A 22,370-nucleotide genomic window follows, 5' to 3' on the forward strand; every position below is an offset into this window, starting at 1 on the left:
TCCAGAAGTCGCCGGCAGACCCGTGCGGCTCACAGCTCAGCCTCACTCCAGATTTTCACCAAAAATCTCTGCATTTTATCAGTTAATCTCCTGCTACGTGTCGCAGTCCATCGGCTAACATGTCCTCTATGGGGACACTAGCTTTCGATGAGTATGGAAGGCCTTTTATCATCATTAAAGACCAAGACAAGAAGACACGGCTAACGGGATCTGACGCATTGAAGGTACAATGGGCTAGCTGGATAACTAGCAGCATGCTGGTTAGCAAGCTGCCAGTCTGTCATTAGTTGCATGATGTTGGGGACGTAAACTGTTTCGAATAATTCGTGTATGTTGGCACTCTGTTCAGATTCGTGGGCGCATAGTCCATTTGACTATGCTGAGATGCTGATGCAGGAAATTTAGTAGTTGAGGGATTAGCTAGCCACGCTAGCAGGCGGCCCATGTGCTTTCTGTGAGGCGTTCATTTGGGGTGTTTCTGTATAGCGCAGGCCATGAGTGATGCATAGCTTTTCCTGTGTGTTTTGCTGACATTAGCAAGTATGGCAACTCCCGTCTGTATTTGTGTTAACATTTAAGACTACGGTTTAAGTATTTAGTTAAATGCAATGTTTGTGTTTTGCAGTCTCACATTATGGCAGCCAAGGCAGTTGCGTCTACGCTTAAGACATCACTGGGACCAAATGGTGAGTATTAATCACTTAAATTCTCACAATTCTGCCTCGTGGTTAATCAGACTGAACATTAGTCTTGTTCAAATTAACTACTTCAATTATTTCTCAAACATCACATCACAATATGTTTGCATCCAGGTCTTGACAAGATGATGGTTGACCGGGATGGGGAAGTGACTGTCACCAATGATGGAGCCACTATTCTCAGCATGATGGATGTGGACCACCAGATTGCTAAACTTATGGTGGAACTGTCAAAGTCCCAGGATGATGAGATCGGTGATGGAACCACTGGAGTTGTTGGTACGGGCAGGGAAATGTGGGGGGGTTGAATTAGATTTTCTTTTCTTATAGCCACAAATCTGTTTGAATGTTTGTTTAACTGCCTTCTATTTCCTTTGCTGCATCCTAATCTCCTTCCATGAATCCCCTAAAAATGTATTTTGGTGGTATTTTTTGAATGTTTGTTTAACTGCCTTCTATTTCCTTTGCTGCATCCTTATCTCCTTCCATGAATCCCCTAAAAATGTATTTTGGTGGTATTTTTTTAATGATTGTTTAACTGCCTTCTATTTCCTTTGCTGCATCCTTATCTCCTTCCGTGAATCCCCTACAAATGTGTTTTGGTGGTATTTTTTGAATGTTTGTTTAACTGCCTTCTATTTCCTTTGCTGCATCCTTATCTCCTTCCATGAATCCCCTAAAAAATTATTTTGGTGGTATTTTTTTGTTGCAGTTGTAGTTCCCCACGTGGTTTAATCCATCATCATTCATGCTACAGTAGATGGAAACAACACTAGTATTATAATATAAAAACATCTTAAAGACTGGGGTTTCTTTTATTGTCGATTTATTCAAACAAAGCACCATGTGGTTGTGATGCAAGCTACACTAAGCAAAATCGAATGTATGTGGTCTACATGGCTAAAATTGTTGCTGTCATGATGAGTGATTTCTTATCACATTTTCTAATTTTTTGTCTTACTCCTCAGTGCTGGCTGGGGCACTCCTGGAGCAGGCAGAGCAGTTGCTGGACCGTGGGATCCACCCCATCAGGATCTCCGACGGTTATGACCAGGCTGCACGCATTGCCATCGAGCAGCTGGACAAAATTGCAGAAACCTTCCCCTTTGATCCCAACAACACAGAACCACTCATTCGGACGGCCATGACAACATTGGGATCCAAAGTGTGAGTCTTTGAGACAGGAAACATTAAAATGAACTGTCTTTGATAGCTTTGTGTTCCTTTATTTTGACTTGGCTTGTAACTGACAAGTGAACTATAGAAATATTATCATGTTTAATTAGAACTACAAGTATTAAGTTGAGATGTAGAGATGAGGTCTGCTAATGTGTATACTTTTATGAATGTATGTGGTGTGCTGTCTTTCAGTATCAACCGGTGCCACAGGCAGATGGCAGAGATCGCAGTCAATGCCATCCTCACTGTCGCTGACATGGAAAGAAAGGATGTTGACTTTGAGCTTATCAAGATGGAGGGCAAGGTGGGAGGCAAGCTGGAGGACACACAGCTCATCAAGGGAGTCATAGTGGACAAGGAGTTCAGCCACCCTCAGATGCCCAAGGTATGAGCAAAAGGAAATTTTATTCTCAAGATGTTTGCAGTACAAAATGATTAAATGTATTTGAATCTTGACACTACACATGTTGACAAGTGACTGAAGTACAAAAAAAACAACTCTTAAGGACACGTTCTTTATAGTACTGCAGCCATATATCAAGTTTCATTTATTTGTTGGGAAAAGTATGCTAACATTGGGTATTGTTTGTCATCATTCAGCTTCTGAAAGATGTTAAAATTGCTATCCTCACCTGCCCGTTTGAGCCCCCTAAACCAAAGACCAAGCATAAGTTGGATGTGACCTCTGTGGAGGACTATAAAGCACTCCAGAAATATGAAAAGGAGAAGTTTGCAGAGATGATCCAGCAGGTTAGTACTACACCAACTGGATGTTACCAATACTACCATATACGCTAGTACATGTGATCATTTACATATTCATTTCTTTCTTAGGTCAAAAGTAATGGGGCCAACTTGGCCATCTGTCAGTGGGGCTTTGATGATGAGGCCAACCACCTTCTGCTGCAGAATGAGCTTCCGGCCGTGCGCTGGGTTGGAGGACCGGAGATCGAGGTGAGAGACATTTGCCACATGACAGAACTAATTTAACAGAATATCATTCTTAATAAACTTTTCTCACTTGCTTCATTACCCAAATCCCTCATGCATACTGCAACCATATGGTGTCAAAAAGCAGAAAGTGTACCGAACTGCTTGATCATTAGTGTAAGTGTCTGTTGTGTTCATCCACAGTTGATTGCCATCGCCACAGGAGGGCGCATCGTGCCGAGGTTCAGTGAGCTGACGCCAGAAAAACTTGGCACAGCTGGTGTGGTGAAAGAGATCTCCTTTGGTACTACAAAGGACCGCATGCTGGTTATCCAGGAATGCAAAAACACCAGGGCAGTAACTATTTTCATCCGTGGAGGCAACAAAATGGTAAGCACAGATGTAGGGCTGTTAACTGTGTAAAGTATCTGTTGATGTTGCTCAGTCTCTGATGTTTTTGTTTAACTGTCATTTACAGATCATTGAAGAGGCCAAACGTGCTCTCCATGATGCTCTGTGTGTAATTCGCAACCTGGTCAGAGATAATCGCATTGTGTACGGAGGAGGAGCTTCAGAGATTTCATGTTCACTCGCTGTCAACGATGCTGCAGAAAAGGTGAGGAGCACCAAAAGTGCTAAGACGGTGATTCTTGTGTTGCAGCCTAAATCCTCTATTAACATATGCTTCTTTCGTTTTTTTAGTGTCCATCATTGGAGCAGTATGCTATGAGGTCATTTGCTGACGCTCTCGAGGTAATCCCAATGGCATTGGCTGAGAACAGTGGGCTAAACCCCATCCAGACCATGACAGAGATCAGAGCCAGACAGGTCAAAGAGAACAACCCCTTCCTCGGCATTGACTGTCTGCACAATGACACCAATGGTAAGATGCGTTCTACGTTTTAATTTAGTGGGCTAGCACAGGTCCATGTCAAAGCAGGATGACTTGCTGAATCCCTTTTTGTTTGCCCCTTCACAGACATGAAGCAGCAACATGTGATCGAGACCCTGATTGGCAAGAAGCAGCAGATCTTACTGGCTACTCAGGTAGTCAAGATGATTCTTAAAATTGACGACATCCGAAGCCAAGGAGAGAGTGAGGACTAGAGTACGTCATAAGGCTCGGCTGTGCTCTGGGACGCTTAAGATGCATTTTCTGTTCTCGAGGTTTTAGGCACTTCTCCCCCGAGCACCATGTCCAAACCGCACTGCGTATTGCTATTTATCGTTTGATACAAAATGTTCATGCAGTTACTGTATCAAAGTCACCATTAAAATGTTGGGTCTGTTCAAATATGCAGATTGTTTTTCTTTTTTATCGCTCTAATGTTAAAGATGCTTCATTTTCATATCACGATAACACTGTTTATCAAGTTTTGTCAAAGTTCATGCATAAAATATAATCCGATTACTTCCCACAATTAAATAAATGTTTGCAAGTATTTCATATATTTTGCTCAACAATGAATTCCTTTTCCAGGAGCAGAGAAATCAGGTCCTACATACAGCACCTCTCCATTTTATTTTGGTTCTTTTTAAGCTTTCATTATGAAAGATGGTCTAGTACGAGTAGAGGTGGGATTAACAGCGCCTCATATTACATCGTACAACTCTGGTGATTCTAACCTTCTCTTTTACATATACTTGCTGAGCCAGTTTAGCATGTCTGTTCTGGCCGACTGGATGCAGGATTTGTCTGAGGGGTTGACGTCCTCTCTCTTGCGGTGAACAAATCCATGAGTCTGACCAGGAAAGATCTTCACTTGATAATCCACTGTGCATTTCTCCTTCAGCTTGGCTTCAAGTGTGCTCACCTGAACAGCAAAAAATTGTCAGCACAGGTAGTTAATGATTTAAAATGTGCATTTTATATGCGTATTAGTGTCCAAGGTAAAAGTCAAGCATCAAACTAGAATGCGTATAAAGGTTAAATGGATACTCACCTGGTCCAGTGGGATGAAATCATCTTTGTCTCCAAATATGAACAGAGTGGGACTCTTCAGCTCATACCTGTCTTCTTTCTCACGGATAATCCCTGCACAACATCATACAAAGTCGTCATTAAACCGCACCTCATGCTCTCCTGCCTCCACACACTGAATTTACCACCAGGTAGCATTGACATACCATAGACCGACACTGCAGCTTTGACCTCCGGATACTGCAGGGCCAGGTAATGTACGGCAATACCTCCCCAGCAGAAGCCCACGGCTCCTATATGATTAACACCGCACTGCTCCTTCAGGAAACTCAGCACCACATCCACCTCTCTGGAAAGAAAATATAAAAACTCCGATGTTAGACTCAAGATCAGTAAGTCATTCAGAAAGCCACATCACATCCTCAGCTGCTCAATTTAAAAGTCCAGTGTGTAGGATGTAGGAGAAACTGAAAGCAACGATTCATAAGATACACTGGTCCTTTTAAATAATTTATCTTTAATCTAGTACATAGGCTGTAGGATTAAGTGGGAAAAAAAGGCTGTTTACTTAGTACTGTTTGTTGGCTTTCTGTCCTCAAGCCACTCCTGGAATTTGGACCAGTCATGTGATGGACTCCATGGTTCCTTTCCAACAAAAAAGTCTGGACACACAGCACTGGTCAAAGAAAAGGGGCAGAATAAAAACACTTAAACGACTCATATTTGTCCAGTGCATTTGTGAGTTTGACAATAACTATTAAATGAGAATAACTAATAAATCTAACTCTAATAACTAAGCTTGTCATACACTTCAGTCCAGGCATTTCCAGAGACTGGATTTATTAAATAATGTGTGTAAAGCTAAGTCATGATTCATTTAATTCAACATGTATGTTTGATAATGAAGTGAAATGAGTGGTGTAGTTATTATTATATGATTTTGTGTTGCAAAAATAGTCAGAAACAACATATAATGCACAATTCAGTGTTGTGAATAGCTGGTCGATACAGTGTATGACAATCATTTAAAGAGCATACATGTGACATATGCACCGTTTATTTTACATTCATTTCTACATACATGTATCCATTGGCAGCCAACATGTCAGCCATGTATCGGGTGTTGGGAAGTTGCCATCCATAGATGTCTTGTATGACAATCACAGCCTTGTCGGACACGGTGGATGGTTTGACCAAATAGGCTTTAATGTGCTCTATCTGAACCTCCTCGCCAAGTCCTCCATAGTCCATACGATCGCCAATATCACAGGGACACGGTTTGGCTTCGTTTGCCATCTGCAGACATATGAGAGGAAAAAACACACACTGAAAGTAATAAAAAAACTGTTGAAATAATTTGTATTATCACATAAAAGTTTAGTTTTTATAACTGGTTATATTATTAGTATTGTTCTATTACTTTTTCTTTTCATACAAAATAATCCGAACAGTGGACGTGTGCATTTGCAAATCAGTTTGCATACAGACCAAAGATTCGTGTGGAGAGGCTTTTTTTTAGCGCAGCAACTACTGAGAAAAGTTGCAGCCACGCTCCATGACGTCAGAGAGTCAAAAATGCAAAACTGCGAGATAAATCACTCTCAAGCAAAGACGTTGTTGAAACACAAATGTTGGGTCTTTTCCTACCGTAGTGAGGTGTGTATCAGTTACAGGAATTCGTTTCAAGTCGGTTATTCAACACACATTCGCTCCTGCGGTCCAGTGACTCAACTGATTTGTGAGGACATTGACATCCGGTTTTCAAAGTAAAAGACTTGTCTCTGAGTGCACATTTGAAATTTGAATTGGAAAAATAATGAAAATCCTCACAGCTATGTTTTAGAGACCTTATAACTGGACTTTGAGCAACAGTATTAAGAGAGCTCTCTAAAAGTTTTAATCATAATGAAAAAGTTGTGTTCGCGCACATGCATATCTACTGGTGTACTGGATATCAGACATTTCTACTGTACAGTTTTTGAGAAATGTTTAATTAATAAATCTCAAAGTTGCTAATGTTTTTCAATTAAAAGGTCGCAATATGGGACTTTTAATTTGAAATGTCTCAAACTATACAGTAAAAATGTCTAATGTATAGTATGCGAGCAGTCATTTGTCATGAACACAGCCTAGTCAGTCTTGTCCAGAACTTTTTTGAAATGTTTGTTTTCATTACATATCAGTTTCATTACATCTAAGTTGGTCGTGTTTTTCGATTAAAAAGTGCGAATATGGGATTTTTATTTTGAAATTTCTCAAAAACCGTAAAGTAAACACTTTAAACACTATAAAATGTCTGATGTATGTATAATCAGTGAGTCCTGGAACAAACATACCTTGGTCGTCCTGCTGTCTGACTGATTTTACAAACTATTAGTTTGTCACCAGGACTGAGAAATGCTTATGCACATTATGCAATCTTTCAATCACGTTGGTATTTCCAATTATCGATTAATGACAGTTTGAGGAACTGAAAAGGCACCGCTGGGATTTGAACCCAGGATCTCCTGTTTACTAGACAGGCGCTTTAACCATCTAAGCCACGGCGCCGATAAAAGGTTGTGAATTCGAGTCATTTTCACCGCTCACATTTGCTGCTTTTTTATGGAGTAACTTATGAAATGGTTTAACCAGTACGCATTCTCCCATAAAACGTGAGTCATGTTTGTCGTGGGTAGTAATACAATTGCAAAAACAAAACAAAAAAAGAAAACAAAAAAGTTTTTTTCTAACATTACGTGTTTAGAAACAATCCTTTGATGCTTTCACACTGGAGATTAGTGTGATTTATTTCCTGAGATTTGCGAACCACATGACGGTTGTTGTGGAAGTTTCCCCCTGCCGTAAAACTTGCACCGCTGTGGTGAAGTGAAATTGTGACAGCGGCAGACACTGACGTTAGCGCATGCGTTGGCGATCGAGCCATTTGTCTCCCGGATTTTAACTGTCATTTCAGCAACACGGCAGGGATGTAACGTCTTCACAGTTTAATTGGCTTGCAGTTCAGAACACGCCGAGCAAATAACACCTTTCACTCTGCGGCGAATACAGATGTGAGAGGACAACGACGAAGCCAACCCTAGTGGTCACTCTGTGGAGAAACCATTTTATTGCTGTCAATGCATCTGACACGTAAGGATACACTCGTATCGCTAGCTTAACTTAGCTAGCCGAACGATATAGTCGGTGTCGTGGATGGGTTCACTGAACAAAGTGCTCTTTGAAGAAACAGTGACTGGTGCTTAGCGTGCAACATGGATACTGCCGAAGAAGGTACGTACCAACTAAAGTCTGCTCTGTGTGTAGTTGTTTTCTATCTGTGGGGGTTAACTAGCATTAGCGTCGCAAGTGCATCAAATAGAAGCTGATTTGGCCTGCTAGTTGTCAAGTTAGCAGTGTAGCATAGCTTTAAAGCTGATTTATGTCGTGATCAATTCTGGAAAACAAAAAAGGATGTGTTAACATTTTTAATGAAGTCAAATCACACTGTGAAGCAGCATGCAGAGAGCGTGCAAATGAACCGGAGGCTGTTACGTCATTAGTGTCAATATGCTATGCCATATAGCTTACCAAAACTGTATAATATGTGTATTTAGGTGTCTAAAATCAGCGATGCTTTGTATCCCAGTGAGATTCCTGTATCCAAAAGAAGCCAATGTATTAACACATATCCTGTGCCCCCCACCATCTATCTGCACATACCTGTTTTGCTTGGATTTGACTTGGTTGCACGACAGGAACAAAAGCCATATGCAAGAATTTTGTGAACCGGTTCACGATAAGTAATCAAATACTTGAGGAGGGTTCATGTCTGTTTCTTTGGGTTCACTACCAAACAGTGAGTAGCCTGTGCAGCAGACACTGGAAAAGAAAATGACTTACATTATTTCCACTCAACAACAAACAAACAAATTGAAAACCAGAAAACAAAACTCTCATTGCAGCTGTCTAACTAATTATCTTTTTATTTATCTGCCTTCCAAGTTCGAGGCCACTGTACTGGGAAAAATGCTGAAATCAAAACATAAAGTTGTTTAACTTTATGGTAAATGGTCAAACCTATCAAGCATGAGGACCAATCCACAGTTATTGCATTCCAAACAGTCTTTGCTATATGTTTTGTAATAATTTATGTATTGCCTATGCCAATATCACATTGAAAACAGGTTGTTGATATAATGTGCAGCCCTTGCTTTGACCATGGTTGTGTTCCTCTCTCACATGGTGTCTATTTGTATTTGTGTGTGAAGCGGACATTTGCCGCGTGTGCCGCTCTGAGGGGACCCCAGACAAACCACTGTACCACCCCTGTGTCTGCACGGGCAGTATCAAGTTTATCCACCAGGAATGGTAAGTGTTGTTCGACCGTCTTTGACACCTGTCATTGCTGTGAATGTGCAGTATCTATTCTAATGAGAGCCCCCTCATATGAACTGACACTAATGTGAGTAATTTGGCTGAGTTGGACATTTGGTTATTTAGAAATTCTTGATTACACTTGACTCGTAGTTCACTAAAAGTTGAGCATGATATTCACCAGTGTTTCCTCTGTCATGAACTTAAATGGTTATCGTTCTCATGCAATAGATCTTTTCAAAATATGAATTATTTTATTCATGAATATTGCATTACTGACTCAATGAATGTGCATCTCTTAAAAGACACAGCTAAGAGCAGCTATCTGGCTTCTTCAAATGAAATATTTTTAGCCAGTTTATTTCTATTCTTACCATTTAAAAAAATAAGCCTGGATCACTAATTAGATTGCTGATGATTTGGAAAATCCAAGTTACGATGTAAACAAGCGTTGCCTTTCTTTAAGATACTGTAAGTTGAATTATGTTACGGTGGTGGTTGTTAAGTGGTTGTATGCTGTCAATGATTCTGCTCAGCGATTGCTTAATAATAAAAGAGATCATGAATAGGATAATGTAGAAGATTGTCTCTTTCATATCCATGTTGCATAGTATCCTCGGTCACTGACCTCAGATGTGGTTCTGGAATGGTGAAAATAACGCCATCCTCTGCAGGTACTGTGCAGAATGTGCTGTTCTGTGTGTGAGCCTCACTGGTTACAAGAGGGTCGGGTGGATGTAAATCCCCAGGCAGATTCAAAGGCAAGGCCTGGATTGTTCTGCGGTAACTGTTGAATGACAGCCTTTTGTGTTGAGACAGTGGTGCTCAGTATTTGTTAAAGCTGGCCATGCTAATCTTATTTCACATTCTTTATTGAAAGGAGGGGGGCCCACTTAAAATGGAGTTGCAACAGGATAGCATTGAGAAGGCAACACTATTACACTGTGCTATCAGTTTTCATAACAAGTTTAAATCAGAAAGTTCAGCTAGCACGGAAACAAATGATTATTTTCTCGATCGTGTATTACTTTGGTTCATAAAATGTCAAACCTCAAAACGATGATGTTCTCAGATGTCCACAACCCACACTTTTTCAGTATTAATGATTTCTTTGTGAAATGGAGCAATGAGACTAGCATTTATTAGTGGATATTTGGCATTATCTACCAAATTACAGTTTTTACAGACATAATATAGAACCATTTGTGTCCTTAGCTGCACTTCTGCTGTTACTTCTTACTTGATGTAACTTTACTGAGCTGAACCTTAAAGGAATTAATGTATACTGTCGTGGAGCAATTGGTTTGTATTATTATGGTTTCATCCGTGGGCACAGTTGAACCTTGAGTGATGTGAGTTAAGTCAAAGTTTAAACTGAGCTATACTTGTACTGATGTAATACTTCAATGATGTCATATGTGTTGGAATCAGCTGGTGTGACAGCCCGCTTACATAACCCACATGTTAATCTCCCAGTTTACCCGATGAAACAAAAAGCTGGGATATTACTAGAAATACAACTAAACAGTTATGTGTCAGATCATTACTGAAACACCATTGTTGTTAGTTGGGGAGTGAGTGACATGATAAATCCTCATAGACGTTAGTCATAAGAAATGTTCCTGATCATTGTGTGTCATAGCAGTGGTTTACATGGTCAAGAGAGTATTGAGTGAACACAGCGGGTATTTGATTTGATTTGGTCATTGATTGTGTTTTTTTAAATCTGCAATACGAGAGGTCTTTCAAGTTTTTAGTTTCAGTCTAATCAATCCAAACATCTTACATATTGATTTGACCTCGGAGTACAAACTGGGTACCACTCAAGTTTTGAATCTATCACGATTGTTAAATATAGAGTTTTTTATTAAATTTTTGTATGAGAAGAAAACCTAATCAAAAAAACTTCTTCCACATTTGCTTTTTTTCGCCTGTGCCAGAAAGGTGTTGTAACTTTCCAGGCCTTGGTTGTAGTCTCTTGTCCTAAGTTGTGTTTTATTAAGTTTCTAATAGGTTATATACACAGTAAGATTGAAAAGAACATGCTTGGGACCTGTTTGCAAACTGAGTTAGATACTGTCAGTATAATCTCTGTCCAACAGCCTTTATTCAAGCTCAAGGAAACCTTCTATCTTAACTGCTGTACATGAGAATAACCAGTAGATGTCACACATAGACTAGATTCAATTGAACAACAGTCACTAATGAACATGTTGTATTTGCAGAATGTATATACATTCATGCAGAGGTGGTTAGACAATATATTTATATTTTTATAACGTTTATAAACTGATAAACTGTTTGACTCCATCTCCACAAATTTACACAGAAAAAATACAAACCACTTAAGCAAGAGCAGTGTGGCTGTGGGGGAAAGTTCTTGTCCAGTACTGTATGTTATTAAAACAAAAGTGCAAAGTCGGCACATAATATGAGATTGCTGAAATATGTTCTTTTCACATGATAAATGTTTTACAGTTTGGTCCAGTGGCTGAAGCACAGCAGGAAGGAGTACTGTGAATTGTGCAAGCACAGATTTGCTTTCACGCCAAGTAAGTTTGTGACATGGTTTTTTTAAATATATGAAAATTATTAATTATATAATAGAATTATTTGAATGTCTCTAAATCACTTTGTTCCTTACCCCCCCCCCCAAATTCAGTCTACTCCCCAGACATGCCCTCACGTTTGCCCATACAGGACATTTGTGCTGGCCTGCTGACCAGTGTGGGCACAGCCATTCGCTACTGGTTCCATTATACACTGGTGGCCTTTGCATGGCTTGGGGTTGTTCCTCTCACTGCATGTAAGTAGAAAACGCTCACAGACATTAATGCAGAAATAACAGATAGTTATTTGAGACAATCCTGTCCTCCATAGAGTGATTGTTTAAATAATTTGCTGATAGCAGCTTTTATCTAGTTGCCATTAATCACCTCAGTGAAGGCAACAGCCATGGCAAGAGGGGATATGTTTTTGCCCAACCCACTCTAATGAATGTAATATCGATGGAATTCCTTAAAGGTCGTTTTTTTTTTTTTTGCACAGTCCACTTAGACAAAGGAAGAAGTGGATACAATTTAATTGGCAAAGGTCAAGTCATTGTAAACCAAGTCTACACTACATTTGTCAGGAGAGACATAGCTAAAGGCAACTTAAGAAAATGATGGTCACCTGTTGATCCCTTAAATGTACAATGTGTGAACTGAAGCACCATTTATTGATGAATTGGTTGCATCTGAATATCCCTTACTTAACCATTTCCTGTTAAGTGTGTCAACTTTGTAGCCTTCAGTTAGTGTCACAACTTTAATATTTAATTTGTCAATTTTAGACGAATGAAAAATGTTGGCCACCAGCAGTATAACCTCTGCCCAACAGCCTTAATTCAAGCTCAAGAAAACCTTCCATCTTAACTGCTGTGCATGGAAATAACCAGTCGATGTCATACATACTGTAGACTAGATTCATATGAGACATTTCCTATTTATGAAGCACTACAGTAATTGGTTCATGACAATGACATCATTACATATTTGCTTATATTTATGGTTTAACATGATTACAGAATTCATACCATTATATAACAACCAAATAACAATATATATATACTGAGTGTGTACCAAGATATGCGAACCACCCTAATTTCTGCCAATTAAGTTGTCATACATGTATATAAGTTGTTGTAGTGGAGAGTTTTAAGCATTTACAATGTATTTCTCTGCTCTCTTTGCCACAGGTCGCATCTACAAGTGTCTGTTTACTGGCTCTGTGAGCTCACTTTTGACACTGCCATTGGACATGCTGTCTACGTGAGTGATAACGCCAGCACCACAAACTGATGTTAATAAGCAGCAGCTGTGTTCTACATTGTTATTCGCTTCCTTTTCAATAGGCTCGTCATTATGGACCGTGTCTTTGTTTTTGTTTCTGCAGAGAGAACCTGCTTGCAGATTGTCTCCAGGGCTGTTTTGTTGTCACGTGCACTTTGTGTGCATTTATCAGTCTGGTCTGGCTCAGAGAACAAATCGTCCACGGTGGCGCACCCCAATGGTTAGAGCAGCACCAACCACCCCCACCTAATGCTGCTGGACAAGCCAATGAGGTGCACTGCCTGACTGCTTGCCAATGAGCAAAGTCATTTAAGTAATTTGGTTAAAATAATCAAAGGGGAAAGTATTATACAAATACAAATACAACTTTATATAAATATAAGTATAAAGTTCTTTGTACATCTTGTGTGTATAATTTAAACACTGTTCCCCATACAAATAATATAACATCTTGCTTTGATTCATATATTGGTAAATAAACTCTAAATTACACACACACACGCAAAATCACTCTATAAAAACGGTGCGTCCCGCTCTCTCATCTTCAGCCACAAGCCGCAGGTCAGGGACCAGCTGATGATCCTCCTGCAGCCCAGCCAGTTCCTGCTGATCCCCCAGCCCAGAACGAAGCGGAGCCCGAGCCTCCTGATGTTCCGCCGGACCAAGGTGATGACCCAGAGCTGGAGGAAGAGGAGGGAGCAGCTGCTGAAGACGCAGACCCTAATAATGGAGCGCAAGGTGAGAGTTGGTTGTTGAGTGTCATATTTCTGTCAGTTTCTGTCAGATGTAGCTTATTTTGGTTAGTACTAAGTTGTCGTAAATAAATAATTTTAAAGCTCATTAGGTTTATTAAAATGTCTGAGAAACACCTAAATGTACTAACCACTGGCATTAGAAGATACACATTTGACAACAAATTTTATTATGACAAAAAGACATGTATCAGAATGCTACTCGTACCACTCCTATCACTTATCGCATCATTTACTTTGTTTACCATGGTTAATGGAGTGATTTTGTGGCAGGCTGGTGCAAAAATGGTTGATAATGGATCGTAATTATATTTTATTATATATTATTCCGGCTCGGAAGTGTCAGTACAGCTAAATGAATCTCACAACAGGCTGTTTTTCACGGAGGAGCCAATTCACTTTTCCCACAACTACAATGAATAATGTAGCAGTTGCATCATTTAAGCAAAATTGCTTGCCTTTTGTGCTCAAAGCCAACAGTTTGTGCAGACCAAAAAACATAATTGTGCTTTCCTTTCTTAATGTTTTGTGCTATAATGCTTTTGTCCTCATTTTTTTTACCAGTGATATTGAGTTCGATGATATTGATCTTTGTCTCCGTAGATGACATGAACTGGAATGCCTTGGAGTGGGACAGAGCAGCAGAGGAGCTCACCTGGGAAAGGGTAACTCTTACATTTACTTTACATGTCATCACTGGTCTCCCAACACCAATATTCTCACCAGCCCTTGTACACACAAAAGCACATTTGTAACTTTGCAATATGTGTTACACACACTTGCACATGCACTGAAAAGTCTTCAATTTTCCTTTTTTAGATGCTTGGCCTGGACGGTTCACTGGTCTTTTTGGTAAGAATCCATAATTATATCATCTATGTTTTTACTCAAAGAATGTCTAAATCTTACTTTTTAACGCCTGTGCTTTGTCTTAAAGGAGCATGTGTTTTGGGTTGTGTCTCTAAACACACTTTTTATCCTGGTCTTTGGTGAGTAGAAGTCTATTTAATGTAATGTTTGGCCTTTCATCATTTAAATTTTAAAAAATTGTTATTTATTATGTACTGTAGTTCTGGTAATAATGTTGTTTGTCTTCATTCAGCATTTTGTCCCTACCACATTGGGCACTTCTCTGTTGTTGGTCTTGGCTTTGAGGAATATGTAAGAAACCTTTTTTTTCCATAAATAAAAAAATATGCAATGATTTATGTTTCTATTTATTTTGAATTGTCTATTTCTCTCCAGGTTCAAGCCTCCCACTTTGAGGGTTTAATCACAACGATTGTGGGTTACATACTGCTGGCCATGACGCTCATCCTCTGTCATGTATCTTTTCACAAAATAACATCAATCTTTTGTCCTGAAATCTAGAATCTACAGTTGTTGTGGTATCACTGGACAGATTTATCTGTGTGAGCATGTGTGTGTGTTGTATATGGTGCCTGTGTTGATCCTTAATGGATGTCTCAGGGTCTGGCCGCTCTGGTCAGGTTCCAGCGCTCGCGTCGTCTCCTGGGAGTCTGCTACATTGTTGTCAAGGTAACTAATCCTTTAACTTCATCTCTGTTTTGTGTCCTTAGGTCGAAATTCACACTGAATGTAGTCACTTACTGAGCATAACATTAGATATTATTTGTAGTCGTACAATAAAATAATTGTTTCCTACAGTTTGACCCAGTCATAATAACATAAGCGGCCCTCTGTCTTAGAATGGCCTTGACATGTTTATTTTTCCCATTACAGGTCTCTCTGCTGGTTGTTGTGGAGATCGGTGTGTTTCCACTCATCTGTGGCTGGTGGCTTGACATCTGCTCTTTAGTAAGAGTTTGTTCCTTATTCTGACTTTCATCACTCTGTTAAATTGCCTAATTTCTAACGTATTTAAAAGTTCCAGCCCATCTTGCCTGCCTTCATTTTCTTTTATTGATGCGATATGTCAGTTGTGGGGAACTTGTTTCATCGTTGGCTGTCAACGTTAAAGTTGTTGTCTTTTTGACATTGTTTCAGAAAACCATGCTTCTCCCTGAGCCTGCCCCTGCTCCTGCTCGGTTTGAATCAGGAGTCATGTTTTCCTTAACTTGAAATAAGTAATTCAACCTGCCTCTGAACAGATTTGGTGTCGTAGCTTTCGTGGCAGAAGGGAACCACATCCTGTTTGCTCTTGTGCTTTTTTTCCCCGTTTCAAGAAACAAATTGGTCTGAAGATGAACTGTGTGGGAACTTCCTGATTATTTCAATTTGTTTCACAGTTTTAAAGACGGTAGTTTGGTCTCTGTTGCAGTGCACTACACTGATTTTTTTAAACTGAGATTGAGGATATAATTATAGTTAAATGAACAACAGAACTGGGAAATGATTCTCAGAGAATGAACTTCATTATCATTAAGTTGACTCAGATTGTTGGCAAAGATGAGCATCATCTACTAACGGTGCTGTAATTGAATGAAGTGAAATGCTCTTTATTTAACATGTAACAATTTTATTTTTTTTTACAACCTGCAGGAGATGTTTGATGCTTCACTGAAGGATAGGGAGTTGAGTTTTAAATCAGCCCCAGGAACCACCATGTTCCTACACTGGCTAGTCGGAATGGTCTATGTCTTCTACTTTGCATCTTTCATCCTCCTACTGAGAGAGGTAAATGTTCAAAAATGTATCCTCATGTAATAACTTCTTAGTGATTATATCTTTGGTACATTTTTTCCATTAACCGGCTGTTTGTTTATTAGGTGCTGAGGCCTGGAGTGCTGTGGTTTCTGAGAAACCTCAATGACCCTGATTTTAACCCGGTGCAGGAAATGATTCATTTACCCATATACAGACACCTGCGGCGCTTCATCCTGTCTGTGGTGGTGTTTGGGTCGATTGTGTTGCTCATGCTATGGCTGCCCATCAGACTGATTAAATTACTGCTCCCCATCTTCCTGCCATACAATGTCATGCTCTACAGGTAACCAGACGTCAAAATTGTAGGTTGCTTCGCAAATCTGTATGAAAGCTGTTACTATGTCTTTTTGGAGTGGTATTAGGAACCACTTCACCATTTGCATATGTAGTCAGTACAACGTTCTGCAGTGCATCTCATGCTAAATACAAAATATCAGCTGAATAGTTGATCCAAACGTAGACCCAGTTGGTAGTGGATGCTTGTCAAGTCAATTGAAAACAGATAACTTGAGCACAAGATTCCATGCTGCCTTTTTGGTACTTGTGCACACACAATTGAAATGTGTTTTTGTGACCCTGTCCCACTGTTTTCAAACAGTGACGCCCCTGTCAGCGAGCTGTCTTTGGAGCTATTATTACTTCAAGTTGTGTTGCCAGCTCTGCTGGAGCAAGGACACACTCGCCAGTGGCTCAAAGGTCTAGTGAGAGCCTGGACAGTCAGTGCTGGATATTTACTGTAAGTCTGGTCTGATTACACTGTAAAAAGTTTTCTTATTGGCTGTGATAAAACTTGACAATCCTCTGTGCCTCCACAGCGACCTTCACTCCTATCTCCTCGGGGAACAGGATGAGAATGATACCAATCAGCCTGTCAACAACAACAACAACAATAACCCTCCCCCTGGTCACCATAACAACAATAACAATCCTGCTCCAGCTGTTGGCGAGGGACTTCATGCAGCCCATCAGGCTATCCTGCAACAAGGTGGTCCAGTAGGTTTCCAGCCCTACCACCGACCCCTTCGCTTCCCATTTAGGGTGAGACAGTCTCACGGCTTTCATCATTTACCACTGCAGTTTTGGTTTTAGAGCAGGTTCTGAGGAATCCAATATCCAACAATTCAAATAATTTGTCAGTTTAGAGTTCGAACACTGTTTCCCACAAAATACATTTGTATTTCTTACACAAGTCAGTCTTTTATTATTATTGTTATGACTGGAGGGCAGACGGGTCTGTTGTTTGTGTTTATGAGAGTGCAAAGAAAGGCCTCGCATAGAAAATCAATGTGAGGTGGTTAATGTTGATACCCCTTTTGTTGATATTGCGGCGAGCCGCCACAAATAAATTGATGTAGAGCAAATATTGAGAAGTGGGAAAACCATTTTATTTCATCGTGAATCTGCGGTTGGACAAATTAGACTGTGGCAGACGGCTACTGTCTGCACAGTAAATGAAACACAGTCTTAGATGCTTGCAGCTAAAGCCTGAACCTTGGTTGTCTTCTGATGTCTTTACTAGCATGATAATTATAGACTTAACAGAGTTACAAAGTGTGCTGTTCTGTATCAGGTCACTTTTCAAAAGATAGTGAAAGGCTATAATTGGCACGGCAAGCTTTACATACCAAATGCATGTTGAGTTTTTACTGTGTTTCACTGAGGCTGCTAGGAATATGCCACATCCTAATTTGAAGTTAGCCAAGCACTGGAGTGTATCACTAGGCAGCAGCAATGAGGTTTATACTCTTTAAGTGATAACGCACAAAAGGTTTAATTTTAATATCCGAGTATCAGTCAGGACTAAGTATAAAACAAAATCTCTTCTTTAGTTTCATTTTGGTGAAAAAGAAACGCATACTAGATCTACCTGGTACTTTTGTGGCTTCCCACACAAATTTAGAAATGTGCCAACGCCCAAGCCTGTAAAACTCAACCCTGTTATTCGACCACTGCTTCTAAATTTGGAGGCTTTGATCTCCTTGTGCACTGTTATGTACTGACACTCCTTTTAGTTAAGAAAATACAGAATAAATATAGGTAGTGGGGGAATCATAATGCATTTACTTTTATACTAAAATGTCTGTCCTCTTCTCCAGATTGTGTTGCTGATAGCGTTCATGTGCATCACTCTGCTGGTGGCCAGTCTGGTTTGTCTAACCCTACCAGGTGAGATGTGTTTTCAAACTGTGGACAGTCCCCGAAAGGACTGTCACATTATTATGTACCTGTTTGAGGTTATTAAAGAGCTATTTTAAGTTGAAATAAAAATGAATGTCTTCCTTAATTAGACTGTTATGTTTGATGTGTGTTTCAGTTTTCACCGGCCGCTGGCTGATGTCCTTCTGGACAGGAAACTCCAAAATCCATGAGCTGTACACGGCAGCGTGTGGCCTGTATGTCTGCTGGCTGTCTATCCGTGGAATCACCGTGCTGTTGGCCTGGATGCCCCAGGGACGCACAGTCATCATGCACAAAGTCCAGGAGTGGACACTCATGGCAAGTATCAGCGAGAACAGCCTTTGTTGTTAGGAGACGGTAAAGCTGGGATTTAGATTTGTGCTGTTCGTGCTGCTTCTTTTTCTATCCATCAGCTCGTCTGTGCCGGCAGTATGTGAAGTGGTTGGTTATTGTTCTCATTATTTCATTCATGATCCTGTTAATTTTACATTCTTTACACTACTTTGCAGATCCTGAAGACACTGGTTGTAGCTCTGCTGGTTGCTGGAGTCATCCCGCTATTGCTGGGTCTGCTGTTTGAATTGGTTATTGTGGCTCCGCTTAGAGTACCTCTGGACCAAACACCTCTCTTCTACCCCTGGCAGGTATGATTGTGTGCCAATTTCTGTCTTTTTTGTCCCCTCTTTGTTTGATTGTAGTCAGTCATGAAGGTAAAATATACACAGACGGTTTATAGCTCCTGAAGCACTGGAAACTGGAGTTGCTGGCCGTGCATCTCAGGTGACCTCCTCCACCGTCATTCACACCTTCTCAGGTGAAAGTGACAACCTGAAAGTGGGTGAGGGAGTGAAAAGTCTTCATTATGTAACTTGACAAGTTCTGCATTGTTCAGCATGACGACTCCAGAGACATGTATAACAAACTGGTGCTCTAATTTCAGCGGTTAGTGAAAGTGTGAGGCTTTACAAAGTTAATACAATGTTGAGATAAGAAGAGATAAGGCCTCTCTATTTTTTTCTCAATTTCCTTCAGCTGCCAAAGTAAGACATCTGGGCTTTGGGTGTTTCAGAGAAACTTCACTTTATGTTTCCAATGTCAAAAACATTTTTTTTCGTGCAGGTTTTCTGTCTGTCTATGTAATAAACACAGAGAAATATAAATAATTCTCAAATCATCATCACCATTCTTTTCATGTGTAAATAAAAAGAAACAGAATCAGTTTCTGGTCTTTCATGAAATATCCATTGAAGGTACAGTGATACTTCAACAGATTTGGCTTATTTATTGTAATTTGTAATTGAAAATGAGTGCTTACATTCAACAAAGAAGTGTATGGAATTGAATTGAATAAAATCGCGAAGCCCATATACTGAGATACATATAGAATCCATACACTCACAAATACCCAGTCCTTTTGTTCTCTATTAATCCATTGCTCTTGGTTGTCATCAGGACTGGGCTCTTGGAGTTCTCCATGCCAAAATCATTGCTGCCATCACTCTCATGGGCCCTCAATGGTGGCTGAAGACTGTTATTGAGCAGGTGGGTTCCGGGTCAATATTAATGCATTAAATTATGCATTTTGTTTATTCTATAAAGAAGCATTTGTTGGCATGTCATAAGGGGTTCAAAAGAATCCTGTACTGATATTGAAGTATTCTGGATTGTGGTTTTCTAACAGTGGATTTGTGTTGTAATTAAGCCTTGACAACTAGTTGCCAGCAGACTTATGGCCATTTGACTCTCCCAATTCCACTTCTCTTTATATTGTTTATGTATATCATTGTTATTTTATGATAAGTATTTTGGTGTTGTTTTTTGTATTCCCTTGCTTATAATACCCCAGTATAACACAATATATGTATTATATTACCATATTCTTGCCAATACACAGCCCGCTTAGAATTACTGTGAAGACTTCAGTCTTTTGAAACAAATATATCTTGACGAGGAAGTGTTTCAATGCTATAATTACTTTTATTCATCATATATATGTAGCAGCACAGTGGTTGAGTGGTTGGTTTGTCTGTCCAGATCATTGATCCTAGTCTGTCACTGGACTGTAGTCAAAACATTTACATAGCATCTTTATTGACATAAAACATTTTATGGAGATTTTAAAATGTCCACATTTTCTTTCCATAGGTTTATGCAAATGGAATTCGCAACATTGATCTGCAGTTCATTATCCGTAGACTGGCCGCCCCAGTCATCACAGTCCTGCTGCTCTCCTTGTGTGTGCCATATGTAATTGCTGCTGGTGTGGTGCCAGCTGTTGGTGAGTCCCTCAGCACTTGTATATTTGGATCAGTGAGAAATGTGTTCGTTTGAACCCTTCATTTTCTCTGTTGGTTTGCAAATTTCACCCATTAAGTTGATCAAAACATGCTGAAAAACACGAGTAATTGCACTTTTCTAATTCAAGAGGAAGCATGGGAAAGCATGCTTGAAATCGGCTTTTTCTTCGGCACTATCAAATTAAAGAGGCGTTTCTAGAATGCTGTGTTCCTTTTTTTTTTTTTTTTTTTCTTCCAGATGACTGTTCCAGTGTAGTGTATAACTGTAGTGAATCATTTTTGCAGGTGTGACCCCAGAGATGGAGATTCTAATGCAGAGGAGAATCTACCCTTTTCTGCTGATGGTGGTCTCGCTCATTGGTATCCTGTCCTTCCAGATCCGACAGTTTAAACGCCTTTACGAGCACATCAAAAATGACAAGTAAAGATATATATGGTTTTTTTTCTCCCCTTTTTTTTTGCATAAATGCAATGTTAACTATTTATTTAACTATATAACTATTCTTGGTCTTTGCAGGTACTTGGTTGGCCAGAGGCTTGTCAACTACGAACGGAAAGTTGGAAGAGCAAGCATGCCTCCACCCTCCAATCCTGTCGCAGAGTAGATTACCGTGTCACACGGCGCCACATTTTTTTTGCACCTGTTACGTTGTGTACACCTTTGCCCCGCCCTCTTTTGATTTTTTTTCAAAGACCATTCTCCCTTTTTTAAAATCTCCTGTGGATGTCAATGGATTTGATGGATGTCGTTCACTTTCTTTCAATTTCCCTTCCATGCTCATCAAAGTTGGAATGGGAAAATGTGTTATAATCACAGGACAGCCGTGGGTAACCCCCTCTGTAAAATATGAGGCAGAAGTGAGGGTTACGGGGTTTGATTTGAAGCCCATCATTTCTCTTGTTGTTCATGCCTTGCTTTGTAAAGTGCTGCCTGATAATTGTACATGTGTAAATACTTTGAAAGCAGATTTTGTCTTACCAAAAAAAAAAAAAAAAAAAATAGAGACAAATACGGATTAATGCAGTGACCATTGTACATCTTAAAAGTGTATGTATAATTTATTAAATGAATCTGACAATTTATCATTTATGTTGCATTTGTTATCAATACAATGTTACTGTTTTACAGTTGTGGTTAAAAAATTTTTTGCCTTGTGTTCTACTTTTTCTCCACAATAGACATCTGATTGTATCAAGATCTGTTTAATATGCATTACCCCCATTTCCACAGCGGCTTAATGTGTTAGTGATTAGTCTGTGTTTGGTAATGTAGGTGAAACCTCCACCTGGCTTTAGAACAGCACAGAGTCATGAGCAGGAGATAAAGCATGTACTGGCACATTTCAGTCAAGTCCTCAAGACACTCTGGGGGTCAAGGATGAACTTGAAAATATCTGTCCTCACTTTGTGTCCACTTCTATTTGAATTACCCTGCATCTTCTGATGGAAGGCCACAGTTCAAAATCAGCCAAAACCAACCAACCAAGGAAAGGTTTTACAAGGGTTTTCCACTCTCTTTCTTGCAGTTCAACATTGAAAAATCGAACACAGTACAAGTT

General features: G+C 39.8%; 3 protein-coding genes across 3 annotated transcripts; 2 read left to right on the top strand and 1 right to left on the bottom strand.

Annotated features, from left to right (window-relative positions):
- Nucleotides 1-7: 7 nt before the first annotated feature.
- On the top strand, nt 8-4,079 carry cct5 (chaperonin containing TCP1, subunit 5 (epsilon)). Its single transcript, XM_083901990.1, has 11 exons — nt 8-224; nt 626-686; nt 813-977; nt 1,667-1,865; nt 2,070-2,262; nt 2,478-2,627; nt 2,712-2,831; nt 3,012-3,197; nt 3,286-3,423; nt 3,510-3,690; nt 3,787-4,079. Exons 1-11 carry the CDS (start codon nt 120-122, stop codon nt 3,912-3,914), a joined length of 1,626 nt encoding a protein of 541 aa, XP_083758116.1. The 5' UTR covers nt 8-119; the 3' UTR covers nt 3,915-4,079.
- A 169-nt stretch (nt 4,080-4,248) lies between these two features.
- Nucleotides 4,249-6,467, bottom strand: cmbl (carboxymethylenebutenolidase homolog (Pseudomonas)). Its single transcript, XM_083901991.1, has 6 exons — nt 6,376-6,467; nt 5,810-6,024; nt 5,297-5,404; nt 4,935-5,077; nt 4,751-4,842; nt 4,249-4,621 (listed from the first exon to the last, which is right to left on the bottom strand). Exons 2-6 carry the CDS (start codon nt 6,022-6,024, stop codon nt 4,442-4,444), a joined length of 738 nt encoding a protein of 245 aa, XP_083758117.1. The 5' UTR covers nt 6,376-6,467; the 3' UTR covers nt 4,249-4,441.
- A 1,242-nt stretch (nt 6,468-7,709) lies between these two features.
- Nucleotides 7,710-21,892, top strand: LOC310937554 (E3 ubiquitin-protein ligase MARCHF6-like). Its single transcript, XM_083901837.1, has 25 exons — nt 7,710-8,001; nt 8,979-9,078; nt 11,563-11,636; nt 11,747-11,890; nt 12,824-12,896; nt 13,021-13,189; nt 13,466-13,655; nt 14,273-14,334; nt 14,489-14,521; nt 14,607-14,658; nt 14,772-14,830; nt 14,915-14,995; nt 15,140-15,208; nt 15,413-15,487; nt 16,172-16,306; nt 16,399-16,619; nt 16,935-17,072; nt 17,152-17,374; nt 18,433-18,502; nt 18,651-18,832; nt 19,024-19,158; nt 19,967-20,056; nt 20,660-20,792; nt 21,097-21,232; nt 21,329-21,892. Exons 1-25 carry the CDS (start codon nt 7,983-7,985, stop codon nt 21,414-21,416), a joined length of 2,751 nt encoding a protein of 916 aa, XP_083757963.1. The 5' UTR covers nt 7,710-7,982; the 3' UTR covers nt 21,417-21,892.
- The last annotated feature ends 478 nt before the right edge of the window (nt 21,893-22,370 follow it).

Source organism: Microchirus variegatus (assembly GCF_963457635.1).
Source record: "Microchirus variegatus genome assembly, chromosome: 15".
NCBI lineage: Eukaryota > Metazoa > Chordata > Actinopteri > Pleuronectiformes > Soleidae > Microchirus > Microchirus variegatus.

Coding starts and splice junctions, on each gene's coding strand:
- LOC310937554 (XM_083901837.1), top strand. Junction 16,620..16,934: donor TACAATGTCATGCTCTACAG/GTAACCAGACGT, acceptor GTTTTCAAACAG/TGACGCCCCTGTCAGCGAGC. Junction 20,793..21,096: donor TGGTGTGGTGCCAGCTGTTG/GTGAGTCCCTCA, acceptor TCATTTTTGCAG/GTGTGACCCCAGAGATGGAG.
- cct5 (XM_083901990.1), top strand. CDS start 120: ATGTCCTCTATGGGGACACTAGCTTTCGATGAGTATGGAAGGCCTTTT. Junction 1,866..2,069: donor ACAACATTGGGATCCAAAGT/GTGAGTCTTTGA, acceptor GCTGTCTTTCAG/TATCAACCGGTGCCACAGGC. Junction 2,263..2,477: donor GCCACCCTCAGATGCCCAAG/GTATGAGCAAAA, acceptor GTCATCATTCAG/CTTCTGAAAGATGTTAAAAT.
- cmbl (XM_083901991.1), bottom strand. CDS start 6,024: ATGGCAAACGAAGCCAAACCGTGTCCCTGTGATATTGGCGATCGTATG. Junction 5,405..5,809: donor TTGGCTGCCAATGGATACAT/GTATGTAGAAAT, acceptor TTCTTTGACCAG/TGCTGTGTGTCCAGACTTTT. Junction 5,078..5,296: donor AAGCCAACAAACAGTACTAA/GTAAACAGCCTT, acceptor TTTTCTTTCCAG/AGAGGTGGATGTGGTGCTGA.